At 38.6% G+C, this 25,761-nt stretch overlaps 1 protein-coding gene across 3 annotated transcripts; it reads right to left on the bottom strand.

The window, feature by feature from the left end:
• Positions 1-287: 287 nt before the first annotated feature.
• Positions 288-24,841, bottom strand: SPAM1 (sperm adhesion molecule 1). Of its 3 annotated transcripts, none has more exons than XM_059847214.1 (5): positions 24,702-24,841; positions 9,139-9,487; positions 7,389-8,579; positions 5,835-5,924; positions 288-4,128 (listed from the first exon to the last, which is right to left on the bottom strand). In XM_059847214.1, exons 3-5 carry the CDS (start codon positions 8,355-8,357, stop codon positions 3,424-3,426), a joined length of 1,764 nt encoding a protein of 587 aa, XP_059703197.1. In that variant the 5' UTR covers positions 8,358-8,579; positions 9,139-9,487; positions 24,702-24,841; the 3' UTR covers positions 288-3,423. The 3 variants fall into 3 exon arrangements, with proteins under 3 accessions (XP_059703197.1, XP_059703198.1, XP_059703199.1); XM_059847215.1 differs by having other exon boundaries at positions 9,155-9,487; XM_059847216.1 differs by lacking the exon at positions 9,139-9,487.
• Positions 24,842-25,761: the final 920 nt, after the last annotated feature.

Here is a 25,761-nt window from a genome sequence, read left to right as displayed (position 1 = left end):
CTTGTTGTTTGTACTGAAAAGTGATGGATAGGTACATGTAGAAATCTAATCTGTCTGGAAGTGGTTTAGAACATATTGCACAGGTCTGAAATCTTCTGTACAATTCTTTGCTGATATATATATTTACAACAGGATATCCCAGTGTGATGCAGGGAATAAAGCACATTTTGCTGAACTCTTCAGGATTCTAGTCACATCCTAGGCTGTCTACAAAGTGATCTTACTGGCCTCTCAAAACATCTCTTCATGTTGTCATTTTTACCAAAAAAAAAACCAAAAAAACCCTGTAAGGTGATGATTAGACTACGTTTTTATTCTGTTCAGATTCTTTAAGTGCCAATTGCCATTTCCGTTTGAAGTGCGAATATCTTGGTATGTCCCAGAATAAGCAACACAAGAAACTAGATCCAGATTATTCAGATAGAATTTCAATTAAAATTCTAACAGAATGTCAAAACATCAAAGGAGGGTATTATTAACAGATTTCACTTAAACAGATCCTTTCATCAAACCCACTTTGTATTTTCCTGTCCCTAAGCATTGCCAGCCTGAGGTTTCTCTAGAAAAGAGAAATACAAAATAATGAATGGCAATCAAAGTGAACTGTTTCTCTAGTGTTTAATCTTTTCAAAATTACAAGAATGCAAGAAATTAAAACTATAAGGCTAACTTATGATTACAGGCAATACAGTGAATAGAAAAAAATCTCTTTGGAAAAGGGTCCACTTTAGAAAATAAATTTGGCTTTGAACATATGACAGTCACCAGCAATGTAAGCCATAGATAACACCCCTTTCCTTCTTTTTTCGTTTTACTCCATGGAGACTCACTGACTCCATGATGGCTCTTTATCATAGAATATAGGTAAGACAAATATAATAACAAAAAAATAATACACTTGGAAAATACTGTCATTTAACACATAGCAGGCCTAGATCCTGAAGTCTATAGGATTTAAAGCATGAATTGCAGATACATGTAGGTAACATAAATAGTCCTGAATGAACATTTGAAAGGTGGTTGGCAAAGCATTGTGCATCAGAGCACAAGGTAGATAGCTACTTACACATGCAGCTTAGGAAGGCACAGTTCATTGCAATAGATTGCTTTCCTCTCATCTTCCTTTTACTTTCCTGGTCCTGGCTCTTCTCAAGAAAAAAAAGGTATGGGATTGGATAAATAGGTCTAATATATCAGTTAGTGTTTTCCTTTATCTTTACAGTGAGCCTTGGGGAAAGGTTGTCAATATTAAGTAAGAGGTGGATAAAAATACTGAATGGGAAGAGACTGGTCTGTCCACATTCCCTACTGCTTCACTCTTTCATTTCTGCAGTTCACCTCCTCTGCATCCATTGAGAGGTCCTGGGTGCTCTGTTTCAACTCTTCTGTGATTTTATCTTCTCATTCCTCCTTTTTTGGAGATTTCCTGCTTGAATCATCACAAATATTCTGCTTGCTATTACCTGGCTGATAGTCAAAAGTATTCATGGCAAGACCTGCAGACTTTTTGAACCTGCAAGCTGTCTTACCATAAAGTGCTACAGATCCAGTATCTTTCAGTTTAGCCATGTCAAAGTGTTGTAAAAAAAATAGAATTTCATATGTCATACAAGTTTTGCTAAGGCATTACCAGTGATGTTTCCAGTTTTTAGAAACCGTTTGAAAGTTACCACAAGTGCAGTGTAAAGGGAGTTCAGGCACAGGAGTTATGATACCATGCCTTTTCTTTGCCCAAGATGAAATAACCAATATCAAAGCTGCAGTGGAAAAAAGCATGCTTTTGCACAGGTGATAAAAACCAGATTGATTCTTTTGTGCTGAACAGTCTTCTGCATATATATTTTTTTATTCATGATTCCACTTGGAATATTAATGGCAGAAACAGCTTTGACTCGTGGACTTATCACTGTAACTGGGATGAGAAAATTGCTACTTCCTCTTGATAACTTGCTGCTCAAAAGCCATAAAACATTATTCCTCCATGTTAATTCTAAAGGCTTCATCTATTTTTCTGCATCTCTGTTATGACCAACAACCTGAAAATTCAAAGAAAATGGATATAATAATATGTGTTTTCTGCTAGATTAAAGAATGAACTTTTTATAAGTAAATGGCCACTATATTGAAGTCCTGGTTATTTTCATTAGTGAGGCAGGCTATATCTATGAGAGGTGGTGAATTATTTATGCAGATCATGCCTGACTCTAAGAGATTTTTAATATATCCATGCCAGCAGCCACTCTTCACCCATTGGAAGGCCAACTGTCTATTAAGCATCTGACATAATAATTTGAAAAGGTTATTTTATCAAATAAACTGCAGCTAATTGCTTCTAAATGCTTAAACTGACTATATGCTAATCATAACTAGACTCCTGATACAATACCGGGAGTAGTTTTCTTCTGAGGTATCTCTGCTACTTTCACACTGCTTTTGGCAATGGAATAGTATTAAGAAAATACTTTCAGTTTTGTCAGCAAACTGAATCAGAAGGGTGGTCCTGAGATTGTCTCAGGTCTCCAGTGACACTTATCTTTCTGCCTCCACTGCTGGGTTTTCCTAAGGAGCAAAATGGTTTTCACCAAAGAGACTCCTCAGGAATAACAAGGCATACAGTCCCATGCACAGACTTTTGTCCAAATGGCACATACAGCACTATCCAATTCCTAGGAATGGCTGGATGGAGAAACTAGGACTGGTGACCTGTCCTGCAGGGAATGCACAGGCAGAGCAGATGAGTTGTGAGTATTGGCAAGACAAAACAACTGGAAACCAAGAAAGGGACATCTGAAATTAGGGGGAGGGTTTGTGAGAAGAAAGGATAAACTGCTGCAGCTCAGTTTTTAAATAAAGAAGCTGTAATATTCAAAGTCAACATTGACACTGAAATTAGAACCTTTTGAAGAGTTACAAATATATTTAACTAAAATAAATGCTACAATATCCCTAAAGGTTTTGTGAAAAGTGGAGGAACATTACATTAATCAGATAAATTTTATGCTGCAAAGCTCCACAGATCTAAAGTTAAGCCAAATATTTTAAGAGATAATTCCATTCATATGGAATGAAATTAATTCTTGCATAGAACATCAAGCCTGACGACTTATTTTATGTATTATATATATAACTGTCTCAATGTGAAGTACACAAAGTGCATTGTCAACCATTACTTTTTTCCAAATATAATGGTTAAAAATGTAAACTGTAAAAAAATGTTTCTTATTCTGGATTATCCTCTCATATAGCCTAGTCAGTAAATATAGACCAATATCTCTTTGGCACAGATAGTAGTTTATAGAACTAAACTGAGGAAATACATTCAAGCTGAAGTGGGTTTGAAAAGGTTACCTGACACAGATAAGACCATAAGCCTTTCAGGAATTATTTCGTTCATTTGTTTTGTAAAAAAAAACCTTGAGAATTTCAAATATAGTCAAGGAAAAGGATATTCCCACTTTCATGGATCATTTGTATTAAGGTTCTCCAAAGGAGAATTAAGTGAAACAGACTAAACATCCTAATCTTATAGGATGAAGAACTACTGACAGTACGAGTATCATTTTCTTTTAAATCATAGCTACTGGCAGCTGTAACAATGTTATATTCTGCGGTTGTTATATTAAGTATATTATTTCCAAAGGTAGATTGGAAATCTTCTACTTCAGGATGTGTAGATAATGTCACCTTACTCTCAGAGGTAAATGAAAATGCAGTTCTGTTAGACAGGATCTTTTCTTCAGAGGCTTCTACGTTAGAAAGTGAATTTGAGGATATCTGAATGCAAATATCTTCTGAAATGCAAGCATGGAGGTAATGGATGTCATTTATATCAGCTCGAGGTTCACAGCTGTGCCCTGCATAACAATGGCATTCAAATTTTTCTATGAATGTTTGCAGATCCTGATATGATGGCTGCCCTTGCAAAGTGTATTTTCCATCCTTTGTCATTTGAATTGCAATATTCTCAGGGTTCAAGTGAAGATAGTCACTGGAATTCCATTTTTTCCGTGCACAAGCACCAGAGTCTTGGCATAGCACTTGGCTACATATTCTGGCTGCCATTGTGACGTTGATGAGGTATGGGGTCAAAGTCCTCCTAAGGTAGTTGTCCAGAGTTCTACAGGTGTTCTGTGAAAAGAATATTATACCTCCACAGTTTAGTATGGAAACCATTAAAAAGCTGTCATTCTAATAACAGTCCCACAGTACATATCTATAAATGTTTCCCCTGAGGATTTGATAATAGTTATAAGTTGTTAAAAGCATATTTATCTGAGAAGCTGTTATAAAATTCAAGAATCTTAGCAAATTTATGTTGTGTAGTTGCTGGAGATGTTACAAAAAGCAGCTAGATCAGAAAGCAATTGTCTTTAATCTTCAGTTTGATCTCTATATTTCATGTAGCTTTTTGAATCAGATGTATTTAAAGAAGTTGCATGAAGACTTGAAGTTCCTTTTTAAGTCTTAAATAGTTGTAATAGGTCTGGCAAAAAAACTCACACTTCTTCAGTCTAAACAAATACTTTTTCTGTCAAGTAGTCTCTGAGACTTTCCAGCTTTCCCCTGACCTGAATATCTTGGCTACAGGCTACATGCCCAATTCTGCATGTAGATGTCCTTAATATTTATACCCATAGAGATCACTTTGGTGAATCTAAGATGTATGTAGGTTTTTTTTGTTTTCTTTTAGGTATATATAAAAATACTTCCAAAAAAACAGCATTGATGCAGAAGTGAGCCTTACAGAAATATTTAATTGCTGAAATTCTGGTGACTGTGAAAGTTGTTAAAAATGAGGTGCAATTAGTGTACAAATACATAGACTGACTGGGCTGTGGAGAGTTCTTCTTTTCTCACAGGAATCTTAAAATTAAGACCATAAAAGTTACTGCTCATCTATATTCTGATATTGAGATAATGGGCAGAAAAGTTCCAGGTGCAACTGATACACTTTTTCAAAGGCAGGCACATACAAAAAAGGGTGGGATGATTTGGGGAATAGCAACCTTACAGAGCTGTGGAGGTATAGTTGGCCATGCTTTCTGTAACAGGAGGTCTGGCAGAGATGAAACATTTTGGTTCATTGCACTCAGAAGACTTCACAAGAGTCTTCCCATACAATAGTTTGTTAAATCTAACTTGCCTGGTTATGAATGAACTAACTGGAAAGAATTATGAGAACATCCTTGTAACAGTTCTCAAACTAGGTATTTACCCTCCTAACACAAACTAGAGTTTTTTTCTTCTGACTCAGATGTTTCATACAAGGAAATTAATCAAAGTAGTATTTGCAGCACACAGAACAGGCTAGGGCTGAACTTTTACAGACTGACTTCTCCTATTGTTGCCAAGTTCACCACCCCAAAAAGCAGGAGGGTCTTCTAAAAATTGTTCCGGGCAAGCCCACGTAATTTTTTCTTTACCTCATGACCAAAATGAACTTAAGATATAGGGATTCTTTGATGTACTAAATAAACAAGTGCTAACTTGCCTATGGTTATCATAGTAACTTGTTCAGTTACCCAGAGTCAACAGAACTGAGACATTGAAAGACTGAACTCTTGTGCTGCGTAGCCTTATGATCACCTTAATAAGCCTCAGATATGCTTGGGTTTTGACTACAAGAAACTGCTGGCAACATGGAGTCATAATTTTAAAAGTAGAAGATGTAAGTGATCATAATGCTTTACATCCTTTGCACTTTATTTCTCCTTAAAAAATTCATATAATAATTGACCTAGCATACCTTATTTTGTGTTAAATTCATGTCACCCCAGATCACAATTCCAGAAGTACCCAGCGCAGCAGATTCATATAATTTTGACCTAGCATACCTTATTTTGTGTTAAATTCATGTCACCCCAGATCACAATTCCAGAAGCACCCAGCGCAGCAGATTCTCCAATGGTATTTACCAGGTCATCCTGAAGGAAAATATGCAAAGACTCATACAAATGTCAGTAACTTATAACATAAGGGCAAATGAAAAAATGCATATAGTAAATGACAATTCCAAAATAACTACTTTGAAGACAGCAAGCAATGAAACACAATGCAAATATCCTGCTCTCAATTGCACGATTTTATTCTGGAATTTGATTGCACAGGTGATACCAGAAAATGTTGCCAACAATATCCAATTTATACATGTCATCTGCTTAAAAAAACAAGGCTGTAAAACTGAGCCAGTGCTTAGGCATATGACATACACTCCTCCAGCCATGTTACAGCTTATTTTGCTGCATTGCCTCCTGGCTGCTCAGAGTTGGTAGCTACTGATTTCAGTAATGCTGTGGGATAAAAGTACTGAAAAGCACAAAACACAGCTTTTTTTTTTTTTTAACTGTTACCAGAAAGTGCTAAAATAAAAAAGTAGCACGAGAAAGAGCTTTCAACAGTAGGAATCTCCCTTTTCCATAGAATGTCTCTGGTCTTTTATAGAGATTGATTTGGGAAATTTGTTTCTGTTCAGTTCTCCTTTTAGGGTCAGCTATTAGACCAGTCCTAGCAAAATGTTAAGGCCTATATGGGGTGGGAGAGGACTATGATAATGAAAAAACAATAAAAAAGCAAGTTACTCTAGGGCCCCACACACAAAAAAGAATTAATGTAAAGATTATAGGATTTCAATTATTAATTAAGATCCCAGCAGGGCCCCTGACAGCACCCCTTGCTCCCTGAAAGTATCCACAGAGCTGGGCACAACACTTGCTAATGCTCTGTCCAGACTGTGGGAGGACACCAGATAGAATGCCATCACCAGGACTTCCCCTGACTCATGGGCTGGAGCAACAAGAGATTCCCCAGAGTGGTGGCATCTCTGATAAGGTGGGTGTCTATAAAAATGTGAAGGGAAAAGCATAGCCAGAACTGCAATAAGATGACTGGATTTTAATCAGAGCCTAATCTTAACCCATGACATGCTGAAATACTGTTTTTGTACTTGAGTACAACTAAGGACAGATTTTTTTCACTAGCTTTTAACACTTTTTAAGGAAAGAAAGACTCCATTGTTTTGTATTTTTTTCTTATAACCTAAAAAGCAGGTAGTAGGTGAGCCCAGTATTACTAATTCTCTTTGCTAAACTTTACTCATATTTCTTTCCTCTGACCAGGTGTGCTAAATATGTTTTCTAGTTTTGTGATATTTTGTTACATGTGAGGACAACTCAGAGAATAAAACACTATTTGATAAATATAATGAGAAGGGTTTGAAAATAGACCTCTTAGTGTTTCATTTGGTCAAATTTCTTTGATGGATTAATTTAATTTTTTAGACAAAATTGCACACTTTTTTCTGATGCAAGTTAGTATATTTGCTAAATAAGTGTCACCTGGTAATTTCTTGCCTTATAAATTTGAACTATATAAGGTCTAGCTTCACTCACCTCAGAGAGATATTCCTCATAGGCATCTGTGAATACTGGACGTGTATATACAAAAACTGGAAGGGGATGGCTAGAGTTGGAGACATAGGAAGTTCTAATGGCTTCCTGAACTCTGTTGCGAACAAAGAGTTGAGCATTTCTGGAAGATTTTAAGGCTGTCTCTAGATAGATAGATGGATAAAGTGCTGTGCTTTTCTCCCACAACCAGTTAAGCTCATTATTTCTTTCTATTTCAATATCTAAACAGGCTCCTGTATAATTGTGTGGGTTTTGTTTGTAATCATAGTTATAACAGTCTGGATAAAGGTAATATCCCCACAGACGATTTGGTTTCGTTTCTATGCCCAGCTTCAAAGTTTCCAACATAAAGGATTTTGCTGCAAATTCAAATTCCATTTTAGCTATAGTTCTGGCTTCAGCTTTGGATAGACTGAGGTCTCTCTGCTGAACTAGCTCAATGGATTCCTGTCTGTAAATATCTTTTGATCCCCAGTTCCTTATCCACACAGGTCTCCAGTTTTCCCAGTCAATGACAGCCAATCCAAGCTGTTCATCTGAAGGAATGTAGAACTGGATGTCCTCTTTGGCTTTTTTTAAATGATTCTCCAACAGCGAGAGTTGAGGGAGTCCTCCATTGAATGCCTCTCCTGTGACTTCATTTTTGTAAGGGTAGTATCCAAGCCTGTCTGGATAGAAGAGAGTGATGTTTTGTCCAATGGAGGTCTTTAGTGTACTTCCAATTAAAGGAAAAAAATTCATGTCCAGCTGCACTCCTGTCCTTTCAGTACAAAGTTCTGTAGGAGCATTCCAGATAGAGAGGAAAGGTGAATTAGAAACAAGTGGACGAGCTCTTATGTTCAGAGATGAGCAGCAAGAAACTAGAAGAGTGGCAAACACCACACCAGATGCTACAGGATGTATACAGGTAACACAGATGCCAAAACTTTGTATTTGTCTTACAGTTTCCATTGTAGCATGTGCAGTGACATTAGGTGCTTCTGATCAGACAAAAATTAAATGTTCTCTGGGTGTTCAGAAGGTTGGTAGTCTGTCAAAAACTTTATCGTAAAATATATTTCTTCAGATTAATACCTATTAGGCAATATTCCTTGGGTGTAAAATAGGGGTGTCCTTTTTACAAGGCTCTCTATCAATTCAGGCTGCAGAAAACTTTCCAACAACTTCTCAGACCTAATGCAGAAAAAGAAGCAAATTTGAAGTAAGAAATTATAACTGTTTAATTTCTAACTTTGAAACAAGTACCATTTCTGATATTGAATATATTGTAATTCTTGAATACAATTACCCTTTGAAGGAAAAGAACAATGAACAACCATAGAGAAATAAACTGTACTATTCCACTGACAGTTTTATGCCTAAAACTTAGATTTAAAATATCTAGATTTAAAACAGGCAGTGGAACAGTATTCAGTGGCTTATAGATCAGAGTAAGTGTGCTCAGAAGTACTCCAGACTCTGTCAGTTACTGATGTCTGTAAAAATGAGCAGTTTCACATGACTTCTCTTAATCAACAACAATGTATATATAATTGTCTTGGTTTGGAAAGAAGGCAGGAGCCTCCTCTGAAATGGAGAATGCAAACCCTCCCCACCCCTCTGAAATGCTATGAATTTTAAATTAAGGGGCTCTCAGGCAAAAAATATGGGAGCAGGAAATAACAGTTCTTTAATAAGGAAGAAAAAAAATAGCAGTATAAAATAAAACAATGCAATATACTAGAACACTGACAGAGTCAGAACTCAACCTGACACCCTGTTGCTCAGGGTGTTGGTAGCAGTCCAGTTGGAAAAGTGGCTGCAGTCCTCCTGAAAAGTGGCTGCAGTGTGGTTCTGTTGGAGCAGGAGGGTCCTGTAGAGAAAGGATGTATTCTTCCTCTGTAGATCCATGGAATAGAAGCAGCTGCTGCTCCTCAGGGGAATCCAGTGGAGAAAGTTGTGCTGGTGTTTCAGAACCTCCAGTTTATATCTGGGTAGCAATGCTTGGCTCCTCCCTCTGGGCGGAGCATCTCACAATGGGATGTTATAGTTCTTATCAGTCATGCAGTGACATTCAATAGCCTCTTATCAGCAGATGTCCCCTGCAGAGGGAGGAGTGATTGTGATAACTCAGGGAGAGAGATAAGGAGAATTGCCCACTTGACACCAGACAACTGCCATACAAATGGTAATAGAATACATCTTGCCTTGCAATCTGGAACAATCATATTTCTCACCTACATCAAAATGAAGTTCTGAGCCTTCATTTGTTAATTTTACAGAGCCTTTAAGGGAAGATACAAGATAATATAAAACAAACCTGGGCTGTTTTATACTTGCAAAAAACCAATAGATGGATACTCATTTAACTCAGTGAGGTATCTGAAATGTTATAGGCACTCTATCTTCTGTTCAGGCCTCTTTTAAACAGTTTCAAACACCTGTGAATCAGTTTGGTTTATGGCTGGCTCTATGTTATTTCAGGCCATTTGAGATGTACAGATTAAGTGGCCCTAAGTCAAAGTCTGCCCAGGGGTGCAGTTCATTAGGAAAGCTGAGGTTGTCCATACACAGTGAGCAGTCACATTTAGTGGCGATAGCCTCAGTACAGGCATCAGCTTTTACATAGAATCCCACTAGCTAAAGCATTCTCTGTGCAGTAACTCCTAAATCTATATTCCTTCTGATTTTGAAATGGTTCAAACCTCAATCTGTCACTTTCTGTAGAGGCCTTGTGATGAGGCAATAGAGTATGCCAGGATTATGTAAGAGTATATACACAAAAATATAGGGATCACCATGAAGTGAGCCAAGGAGTGGCTGGCAATGTAAAATCTCTAAGGACAGATTCAAGAAAAAAAAAATTTTAGGTTGTATTTATTGAATTCAACCAGGAGTGGAATCTACAAATTTTTGTATAGAATCAGCGGATGGACTTAAATCTAAACATTCATGCAGATATTTCATCATTCCACAGCTGCTGATGTGATAACTGAAGAAACCCTGCCACGAATCAGTTTTATAAATCAGACTTAGATCATAGATCCAATTACCAGGAAAGAAGGTGTGGCTCTATTCATTTAAATTGCTTCAAGAGCAGTACCTCATTTGCATGACATCTACTTGATGAAACTTGTAGAAAAGCTGTCTGCATGCATTTCCCACAGCTGCCCAGAGGGGACAGTGGGAAAAAGCCATCTCTCCTCCGAGCTAAACAATTTTGGCTCTCTCATGTCTCCTCATATGACAAATGCTATAATCTCTTATTCATCTTTGTTGCAATTTGCTAGGTTTGCTCCAGTATTCCCATTGCTTTGTTGTACTGGGAAGCTCAGAAGTGGACACAACACTCCAGATGTGGCATCCTCGGTGCTAAATAGAAGGAATAAACACATTGCTTGACCTGTTGGTGGTGTAAACTCTTGTTAATGCCACCCAAAAGACTGTTGGTTTTCATTGCTGCAAAGATTCATTACTCAATCCAGTCAACTTTGTAGAGCCTACTCTGCAACTTCATTCCAGCCATTCAGCTCACAAGCCTGTACTGGTGCATGGGTTTATTCCTCTCCAGGTGTAGGGCTTGATGTTTTCATACATTGGACTTCATGAGGCTCCTGTCAGCCTCTTTCTCCAGTCTGTGGAGGTCCCTCTAAATAGCAGCATGATCCTGTGGCAAATCAACCACTCCCAAGTGTGGATTATCTGTAAATTTGCCACAGGAACATTCTTCCCCATTGTTCAGATAATTAATCAGGATGTTATATAGTATTGGACCTAGTATGAAGCCTTCATGTACATTACTAGAAACAGGCTTCCAGTTGAACTTTGATGGGCCTCCAGCTGTACATTCTGGACTGATCTCAACCCTTTGAGCCTGACAGTTCAGCCAGTTTTCAGTTTCACTGTCCAGTTATCTATCTTGTATTTAATCAGTGAGAACGTTACAGGAGACTGTTGAAAGCTTTGCTAAAATCAAGATTAACAGTATCCAATGTCTCCCCTTATCCCCCAAGTCAGTCATCTCTTTAGAGAAGGCTGCCAGGTTGGGCAGGCCTAATTTTCTCTTTGTTAATCTATGCTGACTACTGTCACCGACATGTTTTAGGAAAAATCCTTTCCTTAGGATTTTTCCCTCCTGAGAAGCTGAGAGGCCTCAGGAACAAACTGTAAACAATTCTTATCTGCTGCTGTGGAATGCAACAGGGGGAATCTGTGATTGGTCTCATCTGGTTGTTTGGAATTAACGCCCAATCACAGATCACCTGTCCAGACTGTCTCGGTGAGAGACAAGCCTTTGTTATTCCTTCCTTTCCTATTCTTAGCTTAGCCTTCTGATGAAATCTTTTCTCTCTGTTCTTTTAGTATAGTTTTAATATATTTTCTATCATAAAATAATAAACCTAGCTTGCTGATACATGGAGTCAACTTTCTCGTCTCTTCCCTCATCCTGGGACCCTTGTGGACAATACTACAGACTACTTGCAATCACATTCTTGTTCCTAATATAAATTCCAGGATTATTTCTCTCTCAACTTCTGAGGGTTTAGGGTGAGGCTGGTCTGAGCTTGTAGTTCTTTGGATCTTCTTTTTTTAACCTTTCTTAAAAAGGAGTTACATTTGTTTTCTTCTAGTCCTTGGAACCTCCCCCAGTCACTGTGACTAATCAAAGATTATCAAGAGTGACTTTACAATTACATCAGCAGCTTCTTCAGCACATACCCTCCTTGCAGGCACATGCCATTATGTCCCATAAACTTGTGTGTGTCCCATCTGCATAAATGTTCCTGACCTTGCTTGTCCTTTGCTACTGGATCTCTGGCCAGCACTAGGCCCATATTTTTCTGTCTTCTGCTGCTGCTATACCTCTAGAAGCCTTTCACACATCTTGCCCAGATTCAACTCCAGGTGGGCTCTGGGTTTTTTAACCACACCCCAACAGCTCAGATAGTGTTTCTTGTTCACTTGTCCCTGCTAGTACCTCATGTGTGCTTTCTTTTTATGTCTGAACTTTGCCAGGAGCTCATCCTGCCATGTCTTGATTTCCTGAATGGGGAGATTTTTGAGCTTGGAAATGGTGATCCTTAAAAATCAGTCAGCTCCTGGGCCCTTCTCTCCAGGGCTGTCTCCCAAGGCATTCTTCCAAGCTGATGCCTCTAGATGCCAAAATGTGCTTTCCTGAAGGCAGTGGTTATGATCTTGCCATTTCCTTTGTTGCCTGTTTTCATGATCCTGAACTCCATCATCTCATAATCACTACAGCCAAGACCCAGCCTTCACATTTCCTGTAACTATCAGGTATACCAGAGCATCTCTCTTCCTGGGCCCTGCATTATCCTAAGTGACACTTCCTGGGAGAATACAGATGGAGACTTCCAGGACAACCTGAAAAAATTCCATACTGAAATTCTGCAGAAATACTTTTTCCACTTATGCAAATACAGTTTATTCAAATTAAATAAATTTTCACACATAACCAGCTGATAAACACCAGCATTTGCCAGGATGGTGATCTTTTATGTGATTGGTTTGAGCATAAGAAAGTGGGAAGGCCTCAGAAAGAAGCTGTAGGAGTAGTTTGGCTTTTACTGTTCCTCTGGCTTTGACTATAAGATATTTCTTGCCCCCATTGAAGTCAGGAAATTACAGAACACAAATTTTATTCTTTGTTCCTGTAAGGATTTTTTAGTGAGTGGATTTCAGTAATAGGCTGACTTGATGTGAAGGAAAAGAGGAATTCCATTCCAAACATTCTATTTTTTGGAATGTTACATTTACTGGTTTTGCTAGAACTCATTTATTATTGGCTAATCTTGCAAAGTTAAATTTATGGTAAACGGTTTTCCCCCAGATTTTGCTGTGATGTACTCTACTGGGTATGAGTTAAAGATTGTTTTATGTGATAGTTTCCAGTTAAAAGGATTGCCTTCATCCCAGCCTTACAATGACAGCTCTGATGAATGTTACTCTCTTCAGTCTCCTTGATGGTGGTCTAAGTGAGCTGAGTCAGAAAGCTGCCCTTATCCTTGTCAAAAAGCCAAGTACTTTACAGTATATTAACACTAATTGTTCATGGGATACCTGACTGGAAGCACATATTGATGGAGCTAAGTGCCTTTTGTCTAGGGAAAAAAGTTTCAACTTTAGATTTTCCCAAATTTGGCATTCATAAAGGTTAAGTATAACAGGAAATCATATTAATTTTCTTGGCTTAATTATTGCATCATTTTTCAAAGCATAAACTGGACTGCAGAAACACACATGGTTGAAAATGCAAGTGTGCTCTTGTGTTTTGGTAACTATACAGTCATAGATTCGGGCTATGCCACATGTCCCTGAAAAGGTAGACTCCAAAAAGGTTCCACAGGACTAAAGAGAGTCTGAAAACAAAAAGGGAAAGTATTATACATACCCTTGAACTTCACACAAATCAATGTTTGTTGCCCCACAAGGGGATGGGGTACTGCATCAAAAAGCACTGGTCATACCATTTGGCTTATGCTCAAAGCTTGCCACTAAACATTGGAGGAATTCAGCTTTGAGGCTTTTTATGAAAATTAGACATGAGAGACCATATTCAGCCTTGATATAATTAGACATTGCTTAGTCCAGTCAGATCTGCTAACATTAAACTTAAGCCAATAAACAAAAAGAGTATCTGATGTTATCTGTTATGTTAATAGTGTTAATTACACTCACTGAATTTCAAGCAGGAGTCTGTAAAATCTTGCACTTCCACTGTTGTAGTTGGAGCACACAAAAGCAGGCGTGCTCTTCATGACTTCTAAGGCAGAAGGTGTGTCACTAAACTGTGCTATCTCTTTGAACAACAGCCTGTAAGAACACTTGTAGTGCCAAGATCATCAGTGTAGTTGTTTTAGATTACAGATGACATATTTCTCGTGTGTTTATTAACTGTTTCTTTCATCATCAACAGTATGATATTGTCTATTAATTAATGGCATAGTAAAAAAAAAAATACAGATGTGAAAATTGGCTGGTCTTTTCCCTATGCCAAAGAAAATATGGATATAGAAGTTGGCATGTAGAACTGCAGCTTTTTATGGGACAGAAGAATCTCGCTCTTTAAATCTTTGCATTTAATTCTTTAAATGCCTGAGGCTGTGATGTAAGGTGTATAGTCAAGAATGCAGATAGGAGCAGAATATTTAAGGATTTATTCTTTATTCTTTTGTTTCATATAAACACTAGTTACTTCAGTGTAGAAATAACTCTGGATGTTACAGACAAAATAAGGTGTTAGACAGTGTAACTTAAGTTCTCAGGAAAAGTTGCTTTGTATTTTCCTTTATCTGAGGGTTACAAAAATGTAAAGTTGTACAGATGTCTAAGGATTCAGTTCTAGCTTCTGTGAAGATGTCAGCATTGATTAAGTCCTAAGGAGAGATAGAATACACTTCTGAGAGGCAGACTAAGTATATATTAAATGTTAAGGTATTTAAACTTGGAAGAAACCTGAAGGAGAATCCAAAGCAATTTTTTAAAGTTACCAGCAATACTGATACAGCCATACACAGTCTCCCTAAATAGGCTCAAATCAGCCCACACTGCTGGGAAAGGGCTCTCTGAGGTCAACACATGTAATTTTTATAGATCAGTGGGAAACAGTCAATGTGTCTGGTATCTGTCCTGCTGTCCTTGGGTGCCCCAGTGGTGCTACTGTGGGAAATGGCCCCATTCCCTTCCATTCTGTTCTGGAGGGGTCTTTCTTCTGGATGAAGGGGACAGTATCACTGTTGCAACTTCAAATTAAACCCTCCTGCTCTTTTTAGAGATGCACTTTCTGGCTAGAGGCTGTTTGTTCATTAAAAACAGGTATCAGGGTCATGAAACAGCCACAGAAGAAAGGGAAGTATAACATTGTAGTTGTATTGCATTGCCCGTTTGTGTCATTTTGGCATTTTTTAAAGAAGAGGCAATGACATTCAGTTAATGTAAACACACATGGGTGTTGTGATGATAACATGAACATTTCTGAGGAATAGAAAGCTCCACAGAAAGAAGGTCCACCTCTGGAAGTGTGAACCATCTGTGCTACACAGCTGATGGCAGGTTTGACCTGTGAAAGGTGATATTTGCATAGAGGATGTTACCTCATTGTTACAAGTTCATTAAGCTTGACATCTCTGTAACAGTGGTTTTAAAACTCCACCCTCAATTCAGTAGATTCTTCTCAGCTGGGCTAAAGCAACTGTTAATGAGGCCACGTAATGAATTGCTGAGGTTGAAAATGCCTCAGCTGATATAGAGGAGAGGAAGGGGTTTTTATAATTAGGTACATGAGCCAGCAAAACTGGCTAGTTTACTCAGCATGGCTGATCTAAGAGATGCTTGTCATACTACACCCCAATGCTGTGGCTGTCCTTATCATCAAGAACTGCCAAATCATCTCTTTCATCATTGGTTACTCCCATTCCTGAGTACAGGGCAATGAGTACATGAGGACCTGAAAAAAAACTCCTCAAAATTTTTGCCAGCAATCCAGCCTGTAGAAAAAAATCAAAATATTCCCATGATGTAAATGTCAGGAACTGAGCATCCACATTGTGGACAACCCTCCTTAAAAATACCTAAGCAAAAGTAGTCAAACAACTTTTTAATTATTTAAATGAGTTAACTATATGATTTTACTAATTTTATTTAAAATAGTTAAAATATACATTTTTACTAAACTTACCCAATTATTTTCATACTCTTACAATGACTGCTGCAGTGTTCCAGGATTACTTTCATGTATTTAGTAAAATCTCTGTACTTTTCATTCTCTTTTTTTTCTCTTGCAAGTTCTAATTCTTAATTTTATAAAAATTCTTAATACCATAAGAGCCTGTTAATTGAAGTTCTGATTTGTTTTTTAGCAAGTTAGCCAAATAAACTATCTGAACACATTTCCAAAAGTACTTAGAAAAATTTCCTTTGCTGTATTCTGTATAAATAGATTTGGCAGAACTCAGATTTTATAATGACAGTTTCCATTGCAGAGGAATCAGGGACAAAACAAAGAGTCAGTCATGTGACTGTGAAGTTTTCTATCTCACTAAGATTACTCTGCAAAACAATCATTGTCTGCTGAACCTCTAGTATTTTGTGGCAAAACAAGCCCAAACATATTCTCTATAGCAAGAAAAATGCATTAGCCATCAATACAGAATTTAAAAATATAACTGTATATTTACTATTAATGTAGATTATTAATATGTAGCTAATTAAAGGCAAGAATAACCTGGAAGCATATGTGGATCACTGTACTACACCACTGCTATCCTAACTTAGAATACTGGGCAAATCACAAGCCAGTTTTTAAAAGCATCTAGTGGTTGTCTTTGGGGTTTTTTTAGTCAAATATATTTTCACTATATTACAATAAAACCTTTTGAATAATTTTAATTGGAAGCCTTCAAAAAATAAACACAAAAACAAGGCCCAAACCCAATTTTCTTTGGGCTTGTATATTCAGCCTATTATTTGTTCTGACTACTTCTCAAAGAAGGAGGTCAAATTTTCATAGTCATAGAAGGGTTTGAGTTAGAAGGGACCTCTAGAGGTCACCTGGTCCAACACCCACTAGGGATATTACTTAAGATGCCCAGTGTCATATTTTCTGCAACATCATGTGTTCCAGCATTATTTTAAATTCTTTTGGACAGCAATATTTACAAAGGGCTCTAGTGTAGATCACTGTGCACACTGCAGTACAAGAACAGGCTTCCTAAGCACTTCCCTAGATCTTCTCAGGGAGCTCTTCCAAATAAGACAATGTTATACCTACAAGTGTATAGACAGTATCAAAGGTGGCCCATAATATGGAGGATTATAATCCACTATTAGTAAGCACTTAATGATCATCATCACCCTTATGAGTACTATTTTGAAAATCAGAAGCCTGAAGTGAACATAAAAATATATATTCTTGCCTTCTAAGCCAACATGCAACACAGATATAACTGCAGTACATTTCTTTAAAAAGCAGGTATCATTTCACTCCTGTGTTAAAAGTATATTTCCCCTTTGAGAAACTATTACCCTAATCTAGGATTTATGAAAGGAAAAAAAAAATCTGCACTGTACAAAAGTAACTGTGCCTTTGGAAAAGGTGAGATTGCTCTGAAGAAGAGAACAGAACAGACTTTTGCATAATCCTGGGAAGTATTTCAGTATTAAAATTAACACAGCAGTCAATCCTATATCTGAGTCACAAAATTGTGCTGTCCTTTTTAGAAAAAATAGAATCTTCGAGAAAGATTATAATGGTGTTCCCTTTCAAACATAAGGGAGCAGAAACACCTCTGGGGGAAATGAAACCTGCATGGATGAAATTGTTCTTGGATATTCAGTAGCCACATTCTATAGAGTGTGTTGCCTGAGCAACAGGAGGTGGAGGTAGCAGGGAGAGGGGTCCTCAAAACAAATTATTCATGGAAATAAATATGTATTATTAACCTTATACCAGTTTGTACATTAACATATGTCTTCACAGTGTGACATTTCAAGTTCTCTTCTGCAATACCTGAATGCTCTCTCTTTTTAATCTTCCTCTCCTGAGGCTGTAATTCATTCCATATTCCTTTCTCCCATTATTGTATATAAATAAATACAATCTGACAAAAATATGAAACTGCAGCAAAGAAATAAACCTTGCCTCAAGAGTAATTTCTCTTTCGTACTGTGTTCTCTTTCACCTGCTGTTCCTTCACAGACCTCACATAGCCTTTTGTTATTTTGATAAACCTCCTAATACCGAGAAGCCTGTCTAATTGCCACCCATCCCTGGAGATAAGTGGGAGAGATGGGTAAACAGATGTCAAAGTCTCAAAACAAAAGTGAGTACAAAGCTATGCAGAAAACCGGTGATTTATTAAGGAGGCATTAGCATTTATCGAGCATTGTTTTGGGAAACGGGTATGCAGAGAATTAACAGTTCAACTGAAAAGAAGAAAGGAGCACAGTTGGGCCTGCCTGAGCAAGAACATTAGCATAACCCTTAGAGAAAGCCTAAGGAAAAGGATTTTCAGTGGCTCTGAGCTGAGGAAATGAGTTCTTTTTGTTTGGGCCTGCCACTGGTTAGGGTGGCAAAGTTGGTGCCGTCTCTACTGACATACAGCTGGGACAATGACCCCACCATCTCATCTTCTTCTGAGACAACCTGCAAACCCTCACAAACTCTGACTAAACAGCAAAGCTGAGAAACGCAGTGGCGTCCACTGGTTTTAAGAGACCTTAACATCTACCATGTTGAGAGAGTAAGTTTGGGCTACTTGCCATGGGAACTGGGACTTGGACAGCGTGTGGCAGTCAGGCCTAGCTCTCACTGCCCACATCCTCACTCCCTCTCAGGCTTTCCCTCCTGGGAGGCTTTAATGGATACTCATGCCAGCCCTCACCTGTGTGAGATTACCCAGCACGTGCTCCATTGCTTACATGCAGCTCTGACTCAAAGCTCTTGCCACAGATATTTTGTGGATTGTCTTGCCTGCCTGTGGCTTCACGTAAAAAACAACTATTACTCTGCACCATATCATTTACCTGAGTTAAAAGGCTGAAAACTTGCAGGTGTCTTTTCTTTCACCCCTGATTAGAAGCATTCACTAGGGAGAAGTAACTTCATATTGAATTTTCCTAGGTGTAAGTTTATACCAATAAACTTTAGATTCCTAAAGAAACAGAAATCTCTCTTGTCATACTCACACCTGTAAAGGAAACATATTCCCACCTCCTGAGAAAAATTGCCTAGACTAAGGACTTAGCCTAAAAAGCTTGAAACAAGACTTACTTAAAATAAGGTTATTTTAGCAATTTTTTTTTGTCTGGAGACATAGATTTTACTCAATACCTCTGACAACTATATGTATGGGCTGTATGGGCTGTTAATAATTAATTTTGTGTGTGTGTAATAGTTCAATGAATCACTGGCATTGAAAAAAGGAAGTTAAAATACACTGAGAGAAAAACAGCTGATAGACACACTTCAGTGTGTGTAACACAGGTAAGTGGTTGTTCCACCTTACAACTCCTGACAATCTTTTTAGGCAGTTCTATCAAATTTTACCTTCCATCTGTGAGATTTTAATTTAAAAATAGTTAAAATTTAAACAGCATAAAAATAAGCAGTAAATACTCACCTCAATAAGTCCACAGGTCAGGACTTGCTGAAATGAATGAAGCAGTGAGTGGACAAAATTATTACCCTTCTCTAGAAAGGCAGGGCTCTGGCCCAGCCAATTAGGATTTGTCATTTGGTGAAAGCCTTAGCATAATTATAGGGTAGTTGATGAAAGGTCTCTCCTGACACAGCTGATTGCAGTTAAGTAGTACAAAAGCTCATTACTTGTCAGAGGACTTGCACCATGTTCTGTAGATTACTGAACAAATTCTTTGATATAGTTCCTTTTTTTCCAAAATAAAGAAATACAGTTTGACTTAATTTTGCTTTTCAATGTAGCAGGGATTTGTCCAATGGGGGTTTAAAAAAATGGGGTAGGGAGAGCAAAGCTATGTTCTGCTTTGCCACAATCTAGAGTACCCCCAGGTGATGCATTCACACAGAGTGTGAAACAAGGTCAAGAAGAGATCCTGTGCTGGAGAACAGATACCAAGATTGCCATGCTTGGAGATCACTGAGCTGACTGCTGTGTTGGACCCTCTGACTGCTCTCACAGGGATTCAGGCAGAACCCTTGGAGCTGTATAATTAAACAACAAACCCCCCTCTGTCATTAAACTCCCAGTTCTGATTGTGCTCACACAGCACTTTGGGCTGGTTGAGGGCTTCCCACACCAAAGGGATGGCAGGCAGTGCCACACGTTAGAGCTGTCTTGAGCTGTGGACCCTCTGCTATACTTTCAATATTACAATTTAAAAACTGCTTTTCATCTTCCCTGGCATAAAAACAATTTTGTCTTTGGAATCAATTTCAGTTTCAAGACAGTCATTTCTATATTGAAAGGTTTTTGTCATTTTAGATGTCATACGTTGTTTTCTTTGTGTAATATTTTTTACTATATAAGTGTATATAATGATAAATCATCCAAATCAGAAAATAATCAAAATATTCAGGTATCTACTTTTTTTAAAGGTCAACTCTAAAACGACAATTTTAAATAATTATTTTGTAAAAAAAAAGTTTAAAATATTAATTTATAAAACTATTTTAAAATTATGAGAAAATATATTCTAAAGCACTTTGCTATGATGAAGAAAAAAGAATGGAACATGTCAAATTATACATTTTCACATTATCATTCTTCAGTAACATGCTAGTATATCCATTACTCTTATTTTGCATAAGAACTTTAAATCAATATTGTTTGGTTAAAGTTAGGGAAAGCAATGAAAATAAAGTTTAGGAATTTTCAAATTCAGTGCTAAAATATGTTTTAGTCTGTCTTGAATTCTTCCACCTGCTATTTTTTCATGCAATATAGGCAGCCATCTTGATGTGTCAGAAAAACAAGGAAATAAGATAAACAGTAATTAAACTATGTAGGTCAAAGTACTGCAGAGACACTCATGGTAGCAGTTGCTGTTTCAGCCCAAGCTGTGGACTACAAGGCTTTACCACTTTTCAGGTAGCAGTGGTTTTGTCTCCTGTAACGTTGCATCTTTGTGATGCAGGACCCACTCTACAGAATTCTTACAGTCAGCAATCCCATCCAGCATTTTCACCACTCGTCTGCTGGTCTAGCATTCACTTCCCTAGTCAAACAGGAATTTCCTCACAGAATAAGCTATCTCTTGCCTGGTGCAGTATTAAATAATAAAGGGAAATAATTCTCAACTTTTGAATGAACCATTGAATCTGTACTTGGTGGAAGTGATGGTGCAGAATAAAATAAAGCCAAGGAGCCCAAGGAGTTCCAAAAATGGGTCTGCAGAGAACAATAGTCAATCCACTCTTAACACCTTGTTAAAACCTACCAGTTTTTCACCAGTGTCCACCAACATCCCCCCGGCTTCTATCATCAAAATATTCAATATATTCAATATACTTCTTTCAAAACAAGACTTAGAGTTACTGGTAGAGAAGGTTTCCATCCCCACAACAAGCCTCACAGAGGGGTGGCCTGCAAATTGTTCACTCCAGTACTCTTGGGCTTTTCTTTGTGAATACTGCTCAGTGTAAGAACAGCCTCACTGCCCACTCGATGTGTCCCTGCTGAGGCTGCCAGCAACAGTGTTAGTTTTTGGTTGGGGTTTTATGAGGTGGACATCTGTCCATGAGCAACTGGAGAAGAGCCACCAGTATCACGCCCCACAGCTGCCAGCCTGTCAGCAGGCATTAACAATTTCCAGTTGCTGCTGAATGAGCTGGATTCAACCCAATAACCTGGTGTTAAACGTTTTTGTGCTCCTTCAAATCATAAGAGTATGGCTGTTGGGTGGCTCCTGATTTCACTTTGATATAACACAAATTAAGTGTTCCTGCTGGCTGTGAGGCAGCAGGAAAGATGAAATAATAAAACAGCCCCAGCTGGCAGCCAAGAGAAGCTGGTAAAGATCTTCAAATACCACAATACACTATAAATAGGATGCATAATGTGCAAAGGCAGAGCTGGTGGAAAGCTTCCAAGCAGTGTAAGCAAAGGTTGAACTCAGCTGATCCAAGAATGAAACATGGAGGACCTAATCCCATTATTAATGAGTGGCAAAAATCAACATTGTGATTTTGACAGAATGGATTGCAAGTCTAATGGTACATAGAGTGGAGTGATGGGAGGCAGGGGACTTATCTGAGGATGTGGCATCTCACTTCCCTTCTCACCACACATCACCTGCTCTTCTGCCAGTCTGATTCCACTGAGATGAATCCCACCTCCTTGGCACCAGCCACTTCATCTCTCAGCAGAGCAGGTCATTGGGGCACCTGTAACCTGTTTCTCAGCAGCTGTCCCCTGAGCCTCAGTCACACGTGTCAGATCCTACCCTGCACACACCATATCTATCCCCTTTTCCTAAGCCCACCCTTCACTCAGGTCCTCTTCTCTTTCTCTCTTCCAGCACATCACCACCTCCAACCCTCATTTCTCCAAAGTACCACCCTAACCTCCACAAACCCCAGGCAGTAGGACTTTCTCTGTATCATGCTCACCCACCATGGCCATGGGACAGAACCCATCTTCCAATTTACATCAGTCTGGGCACTCTTTTCCTTCAGCCCTTCAGAAGATGGGGCTGACTTCCCTAACTTGCTCCCGGGATTCTCGCCACTGGTGAGCATTGTCCTCCCACACAGTCAGACCCGGGCAGTGTTGTGTCTCTTGCAGGTAAATTATGGGAGCTCAGGTTGCACTGGTAGTTCTGGTTAGCACCACGTGCATTTGGCATGCCCTGTGCACATTTAAGATTTGCTTTCCTCATTTAGGAATGACTTTGTCAGTTGCCTTTGTCTTGATTTGCCACTTAATTGTCTTTAGTCAAGTTTTTTTAAAATATTTTCCACAGTTCTTTGCCAGTTTCAGCCTAAAGAATTCAAACCGCTTTTGGAGAACTATGACTAAACTCTGGGGTTCAGCTACCTATAGAGGTGGCACATCATAAGCAACTGTCACTTCTGTCTTCTTTTGTTTGAGAGAGTCACTTTAGGTGCTAGTGAGGTTGTAAATCTTTTTCTAGGACTGGAGTCTGCGTGAGATCAGACCAACAAGCACATGCTGTAGACATCTTCAAATCTTATTGTCTGAGCATCTGTGTCTGGTAACTGACCTGAATACACGTGTTGTCATTCTGGCCTTTGTCACCAGGTTTCTGTTCTATGGAAATCAGGGCCCTGGGGAAGAGGCATGGAAGGCAGCGAGCTCCTCCCGAGGATGTACATTAAGCATACAAGAAAACCAGGGAGCTTGGAAGGATTCTGTTGTTTAACCTAAGAGAGTATTTTCCTTCCTATGTGTGCATAAACTTTCCAGGTGGAAGTATGTGCTGAATGCACCAGAGTCCTCTTTTGTATTCCAGCAGTTCAAGCCACTGACAGCTCCCACTGTCCACTGGGGCATCTGATGCTCTGTGGGCGAGTCTGTATTATGCAATGGAGACCAAATAAGTGCTTACCTTCTTTCCAAATAAAGCATTTTATCTGCAGAGTACAATGAAATACAGAGATACCAGCCTGGACTTTTAAATGGTAAAGCATGAAAAATTGCAGTATATTTGTTCAGTATAGGATGTTTTTAGTTTGCCTGGCCTACTTTTGGGACCTAAGATGGTCTTAGTGTGGAATAGTTCTGCATTGCACCTTCTAAGCTCTAAAGCTGCCTTTGACCAGACTGGCAGGTTTCAGTCCCACAACTCATTTGCAGAGCAGCTCTGCTGTTGCTGTCTCTTCAAAGCTTTTAGTTTGGACACAGCATCACATTCCTGCAGTTACAGTTTTTTCCCTTTTCTGGCATTTTTGCATATGCAAGACTACTTTTGACTTGTGCTTCTCTGTGCAAGCAAAGAAAATACTAAGAGGAGCAGCATAACTCTCCCCTGGGAGGCCTCCTACAATGTGGCTTGCACTGAGTGCTTTCCAGGGCTCACATCTAATCTTTTAAAGGCAACACAGAAGGCTCTTATGCCTTTTCATTTTTTTTCTCTACAATTTTAAATAACTAACTTGTTTTCATTTTGAGACTGACAGATCTAATTTATATTTAAATCTTTCTAATCCCTTGCCAAGCTACCATGACAATAGGCATTGAAAAAAAATCAGTAAATAACAATTTTCCTAATTACCTGATTGCCATTCATGTTTCGTTGTCTTTTGTGTCATTCTATGCCAATGCACTTTAAAATTATATCTTCCAATGTGAAAGCTAAAATCAATCTGAGTAAAATAGGTTTATGTTAAGAAGGATATATTCCTGTTTATCACATGTACATAATGAAAACAGCAGCTTCAACAAATGAGCAGAGAGAAAGACACCCTTCCTCACAGAGCCCAAGTGAAAAAGATTTGGGAACACAAACTCCAGTTTAATCCAACAGCAGTTGCACAGGATGCTTTTGAAGCTTATCTCATCCCGAAGTGTCACTGGCGAAAACCCAAACAATACAGGTTATTAAGTGGGGCATGTCTGCAAATTTATTCCACATTCCTTTATACAGTGGATATTTGGAATCATGCCTTTAGCAAGGGTAAGTAAACTGGCCTATTCATGTGCACTGATGTGGTCATCTGGGAAAGGATCCTTTCCACGAGGACAGGTTCAAAGCACACTTGGGAAGAAGAGAGAGAAGCACACATCCTCACCACAACAGCAGAGAACAGGAACTTAACCAACTTTGCCACTATAAACACTGGAGAGTACAAGAGGCACTTACCAGCATTCCCTGGACTCCTTAATTCTTGTCATTTAGGATACCAGGAGCACTGGATCTCAGAAAATCTGGCTTCTTGTTCTCAGATGACAGACTTTACTTTTTTGTACCAGAACATGTCTTACAGGTCAGAACATTTATTTTCTGTTGAGGAAATATAATCCACCTGGGTGTTAGTCATGTGATAGACATGCAAAATCCATGCTAATGTTCTCCACCCACTTTTTTTCTAAAATACTGATGTTTTAATTAGCCATTACAGGGAATAATACAGGGTAGAGAATATGACAGATGATACTGACTAGCAAAAGCTATCTTTGGTTTAGAGTCTTGGCCTTCACCCCAAACATGGAAACATACCACTGCCCCGGGCAAAGATACACACAAGGCTCACGGGGGAGGAGGCTTTGTTTCCTGGTTATTCCTTCACAACATGTTGTGCAAAAGGAGGAAGGAGAGTACCTGGGAATAAACTCTTCCTTCTGTGTCTGGGGTGACTGGAGGAGTTACAGCCTCCTCACACCTCTCACCTGGAAGATCTCTACAAGTACAGGGAGACAGCACAGATGTGGGCAGCCAAAATCACCTTCAGCTGTCTTTTACTGGAGCACAGAAAGCAGGAGCAGGGAGATCAGTGCCTCTTCTATTTCCAACTCTGAGAAACAGTATTTGACTCATCAATGTGCACTAGATTAATTTCTTAAGGACTGCTATATTCCCTACTAGTTTCTGATTGGTATTTTTACTTTTTTAAACAGATTGGTGTTTTCTCTTAAAAATAGTTTGATCCAGCTGTTCCCATCCAGTAGTCCCCCACAGTGTAGTTGATTGACAGGGTTATTGTCCTCCTCACCTTTGCCTGTATCAATTGATTCAGATTGATTTCAAAGACTTTCCTCCAAGACCTTCTTGGAGTAAAATCTGTTCTTTCTCATGAGCATTCAAAACTTGTCTGGTGAGTCTTCTTTCCCCCCACAGCCTGCTTGTAAAGCCAAGGAGAGTTAAAACTCCTTACAGCTTTGCTATAACTATTAGTACACTGGAAGAAAGTTTTGGAATGTAG

Source organism: Haemorhous mexicanus, chromosome 5 (genome assembly GCF_027477595.1).
Source record: "Haemorhous mexicanus isolate bHaeMex1 chromosome 5, bHaeMex1.pri, whole genome shotgun sequence".
Lineage (NCBI taxonomy): Eukaryota > Metazoa > Chordata > Aves > Passeriformes > Fringillidae > Haemorhous > Haemorhous mexicanus.
This window is presented reverse-complemented; position numbering and strand designations above follow the sequence as displayed.